At 59.0% G+C, this 5,165-nt stretch overlaps 1 protein-coding gene across 1 annotated transcript in view; it reads left to right on the plus strand.

Annotated features, from left to right (window-relative positions):
- Window positions 1-3,099: 3,099 nt before the first annotated feature.
- LOC104410742 (glutamate receptor ionotropic, NMDA 2C-like) overlaps window positions 3,100-5,165 on the plus strand; it is a gene marked incomplete at its 3' end in the record, with an annotated part of 8,307 nt that continues 6,241 nt past the window's right edge. The window contains 2 exon segments of the mRNA XM_010020992.1: window positions 3,100-3,471; window positions 5,146-5,165. The exon segment at window positions 5,146-5,165 is cut by the window's right edge and continues 1 nt beyond it. Coding sequence (XP_010019294.1) covers window positions 3,100-3,471; window positions 5,146-5,165 — 392 coding nt within the window.

Here is a 5,165-nt window from a genome sequence, read left to right on the forward strand (position 1 = left end):
AGGATGTTATTTCTCCCTTTCCTGAGGTCAAAATATCTGCATGAGCTCTCCCCCTCTCAGAGGAGGGGAGGGATGGATGGTTGGATGGATGGATGGATGGATGGAAAAAGGAGGTTTAACGTTAAGAACAAACTTCCCTGTTGCACTAAAATGTCATTTCAGAGGGGGGTAGGAGGTAAGGGCTCGATCAGTGCTTTAAGAAGGAGGTTTTTGTGAGTGGTCCATCAGGTGAAGCTGTGCCTAGGAAAGGGGTTAAGCTGCTCAAAATTGCCTCGATGCAACAAAACCCAAGTACCAAAGCCATGGAGCAGCTCTGTGGGTGTCCTCTGGTCCGTGGGGAGGCTGCTGGAAGGTGGCATTGCCCGGGGCCACCTTCCTCCTGCTCCAGCCTGGCCACCGTCCCTTCCCCTGGCTGGAAAACCTCCCTTTTGGGAAGGCCTTTTCCCAAATTCCGCAGTGCTTGCTACAAGGGGTTGGATTTTGTTTAAAGTCTAGGGGGGCTGTGCTGCGCTGAGCCCAGGAGCGCTGGCAGCAGCACAGGGATGGGCTCAGTTCCTCCTCTGCCTTCACCACTTACCTGCAATTTGCCTTCTCTGCCCTCACCCCCAAACGCCCACATTTCCCTGCAACCCCGTAGCTTGTTCTGGGAAAAATCCATGCTGGAAGCGCAGAGTTGGCTAGGCTGGAGGAGCCGTCTGCTCTTTGCATCCCGAATCCAGCCATTTTGAAGCAGCCCTGGCTCCAACCCGCGCATGGAGCCCCTGCCAGTGGCGGGCTCACTGGCCCCAAACCCCTCCATCCTCCTCTGGCTGTGGTAAACAGCTCATTTCTGGCTGGTGGCATCGGATTCCTGGGAAAGATGGAAATCCATTCCCCTGGTTGTCCCAGCAATGGGATCCTTGAATGATGGGATATGCCCATGCCCACCTCCCCTCTGCCATTGCACTCCAGTTGTGAGGGATGGGGATGCTTTCCACCTGTGGCTTGGGCGGTGGGAAACCAGTTTGCTCAACCCCGTCCCCACTTGCAACCAGGAGTAGAGCAGCCCCTTTGGTGGCAGCAGTTGGCACCTCAGGAGGGGTTGCTGGCCCTTGCTTTGGTTACTTGGTGCTAGAAGAGCCTCTCCAGCACAAGGAAGAGCTGGGTTGAGGAAGAGGAGGATGAGGGCATGGGATGGGTGAGGTGCCAGGGCTGGCACGAGCAAACCCGATCAGGGCCCAGAGTATATTTAAATGTCCTTGAGGAGGGCTCAGACGGGCAGAGCTGCCGGGAGAGCAGCTCTGTTTGTTTTGGGCGGCATGTTGCTCCCCTTCCTCTCTGCTCGGGTAGCTGATGCCGGATTCCCAATGAATTATTTATCACGGGACTAAAAATACTTGGGAATAAGGGGGGCGGGGCCCGCGGTGCCCCTGAGCTGGCCGTGCCGGAGCGTGGGACGCTGCCAGCATGGCATGACTCACCTGCCACCCGCTCCGGCCAAGGGAGATGGCAGTGGCCATCGCTGGGGCATCGTGGCTCCTGCGGCTCGGCCAGCTGTGGTATGGGGCAGTGAGGGGGATGCAGCAGGGCAGGGTGAACCCCCCTGGGTGCTGGTGGGTGCTGGGGGTTGAAACCCATGTGGTTGAATGAGATGCTGCCCGGCGAGCGTTGGTGCCCGGTTGGGTGCCTGAGCCCTCGTGGTACCCGTGGGGTGCAGGAGGGGGACGTGGGGCTCGTGTTCCCTGTCTTTGCGGAGGGGACAGCTCTGGTGCTCAGATCTGACTGAGCAGCTCGTGCAGGGGGCCCGGTTTATTTCCTGCATTTTCAGTCCAATGTGCCAGCAGTGCTTTCACAGTGTGCCGAGGGGTTGTCCGTCACTGCGGCATGGAAGGGTGTTGGGGTGCAGATCCCCAGGGCATCCTGGACCCCAAAACCATCTGGAATGTGGTGAGGGGCTCCTCTGGCCGTGCCGAGGATGTGTTAAGCAACAGCAGCTTCTAATTGCAAGTGACGTTTCTGAGCGCCAGCTGGCATCTTGCTGCATGGATGTTGCTGGTGCCACCGCAGAGGGCTGCTTGTTCCTGTCCCCACTGCTCAGCATGGAACTGGGGTGCTGGCTCTGGGGACAATGGGGCTCAGAGGGGCTTGGGTGCCCCTGGCCACAGGTCTTACTCTGGGATGGTTTTGCTGTTGGGCTCTGACAAGGGATGATGAGCTCCAGCACAGGGATGCATTGCTGTGAGCAGGGATGTGTCACCCGCCACTGCGACTATCACCCTGCCTACTGCTGGCACCCACAGTCAGTGGGGAATTAGGGACCTGGCAGTGGGGGGACATGCCCAATCCCCCCCCTCCCGAGCCTGTCTTTGGGGTGCAGCCATCACAGATGCAGTGCAGTGGGTGTCCCAGCTGGGCAGGCACCAGGGGGAGTACACACAAGAAGGGGGGAAAGCAGTAGGATGGTGTCTAGAGGGGGAAACTTGGGAGATAAGGGGTCATGAGGGCAATTAGGTTGGGATTTGGGAAGCAGCAGCGAGGGGCTGGGGCCGGGTGATGGGCAGGGGACAGGCAGGGACCGGCTGCTCCGGTGACTGTGTGGTTTGTAAAACCCCAACATGGGGGTTGCAGAACTGAACCCTCTCTCAAGGGCAGAGCCTTTAAACATTGAACGTGGCTGTCAGCTGTGGAGAGAGGCACCAGGGAGCTGCCAAATCCTCCTGTCACCTCTCGCTGCTGTCTCCATCCCTCGCTGAAGGGGCGATAAGGAGCAGCATAGCAGTGGTGGCTTTTGGAGAGGGGGACGGCACTGGGAGGGGGGCGGTGGTGGTGGGTAGGGAGGGACTAGCTGGGAAGGGTTAGTAGTTGATGGGACTGGGGCAAGGGACACAGCACTGGGGTGTAGAGTGGGTGGTGGGTACAGCCCTGTGGTCATTCCTCCACCACATCCAGCCTCCAAAGGATGAGGGTCCCCGTTTTGCCCTGCTGCTCCCCCGGGTGCTGGGGAGGGCTGGGGTGAGCAGGGTGCTGGTGGGCAGCTGGATGTAAGGGGCTGTGTCCCATCCTGGCAGGGACGCGGTGGTGGACATGGGCAGAGCGCCGGCGCACGCTCTGCTACTGTCCATGGTGCTGGGCTGCTCGGCTGCCTTCTCGGAGCTCCTGCTGCCGGGCCTCGAGGAGCCGGTGGTCAACGTGGCCGTGGTGTTTGGGGGCACATCCTACCCCCTGCACATCCGCTCCCGCCTGAGTCCCCAGAGCTTCCTGGACATGCCCCTGGAGATCCACCCCATCACCGTCATCGTCAACAACACCAACCCCAGCAGCCTCCTCACCCAGATCTGCGACATCCTCGCCAGCCACAAGATCCACGGCATCGTCTTCGAGGATAACGTCGGCACGGAGGCTGTGGCCCAGATCCTTGACTTCATCTCCTCCCAGACTCAGGTCCCTGTCATCAGCATCAGCGGGGGGTCTGCTGTGGTCCTGACCCCGAAGGTGAGGCATCTGCTGTGGGTTGCTTGTGCTGTGGGGTGAGAGAAATGGTGATTAGAGAGGGGTAGATATGGGATGTGAGATGCTGGAGGCAGAGGAGCTGCTGCACTGCATCTTTAGGGCTTACGGGCAGGAACAGGCAGTGGTTGCTGCAGCGTGGTGGGACATGGAGGTGACTTCAAAGGGGGGCCCTGTTGATGGGACATAGGAGAGGACTTTGGTGCCCTGTGGAGGGACCTTCCCTGGTGTCTTGCTTCACATCCCCTCTAGCTCTGCCCACCATAGTGTGGCAATGGGCTGCCAGGGCAGTGGCAGGGTTGGCATGTCCCTGTCCTTCCCCTTCCCACATCGCTGGGGCTGGATCTGGCCCTGAACTGGCCGGGCCAGCAGCATGGAGAAGCCTTTCTCAGCTCTGGTGCCCATCTCGGGTGCACTGCGGGCCCAAACAGGACTTTTGGCTTCTCTGCTCCCTGCTGGCGTCAGACACCGTCACTGTCACCTGCCTGCTGGGAGGAGTTGGTGGCAGGGAGAGCCAGAGGGTGCTGGGCAGGCAGTGATGGGCTGCGGCAAGGCTCTAGTCCCTACCAGGGACGAGATCTGGGTTATCTCCTCCTGGCTGCTCCTCTCACCCTGGGCACCAGAGGGGTCCTAGTACTGGTTCCTTCCATGGAGGAATCTCCAGCTACTGGGCTGGAGATTCTGCTTCTCCTCAGGGCACTGGGTTCATGCTATGCTTGCCCAGAGGTTTTGGGGTCTAAACCCCCTGCCTGTACTGCCTGGTGCTCCTGGACCACCCCGAGCTGCTGCTCACTGTGGATGGGTGGTAGCTGGGTATAGGGGACTAAGGTGAGTGCAGTGGATTGAGGTGGATACAGTGCACTTGGGTGAAGTCCCAGGCAACTGAAAAACAGTCATGGCTTTGCTGTGGTTTGGGTACTTTTCTGCAGCCTTATGCAGAGGTTGGGCATTCTGGGGTCAATGGAAGGACCTGTATGAAGGCTTGACCTCCTCCTCCTTCTTCCATGAGTCTGAGGTCCCCAGCACCTCCTACTCCAATCTGGAACTCGCTGGGGCTCACCCCTCTGGTGGGACCACCAGCCTCATTGGGAAAGCTACTTATCTGGAGGGGGGGGGGGGCGAGTGGTGGAACCCCCCTGCCTGCACACGACCTTCTGCAAACGCCGCTCACTGAATCATTTAAGACAGAATCAGATCAATTAAGATTTGCTAATGAGAGGCCAGATGGTGGGGGAGGTGGGGTGGGAGGGAAGGAGCCACATAGACTCTGGTAGCAAGTAGTGAGTTGGAGCTGTGATGGGGTTTGCACTCCTGGCAGAGGCTTTTCCCCTGCTCCCTCCACTGGTTTGAGGAGAAATTGTCTGTGTCCTTTGGAGGATGGATGAGTTTTTGGTTGTCAGACTGGGAGATGGAGGAGAGGTCACAGGGCTTGATCCTTTGCATGGGATAAGGTTCCTTGGATCAATCCCATTTTGGGTGTCTCTACCCAATGGACCATGCCAGTTCATGGCTCCCTCAAACCCTTCATGATGGCAAATTCAAGGTAGCTTGCATAGGTGCAAAAGACCTGGACCATGGTGTCCATGGACCAAATGGGCTTGGATCATGGTCCATGGACCTGGGCCACGGAGCAGCCCCTGACCCCTTCTCCTCCCGCAGGAGCCCGGCTCAGCATTCCT

The sequence above is a fragment of the Nestor notabilis genome, unplaced genomic scaffold (assembly GCF_000696875.1).
Source record: "Nestor notabilis isolate BGI_N333 unplaced genomic scaffold, ASM69687v1 scaffold16858, whole genome shotgun sequence".
Taxonomy (NCBI): Eukaryota; Metazoa; Chordata; class Aves; order Psittaciformes; family Psittacidae; genus Nestor; species Nestor notabilis.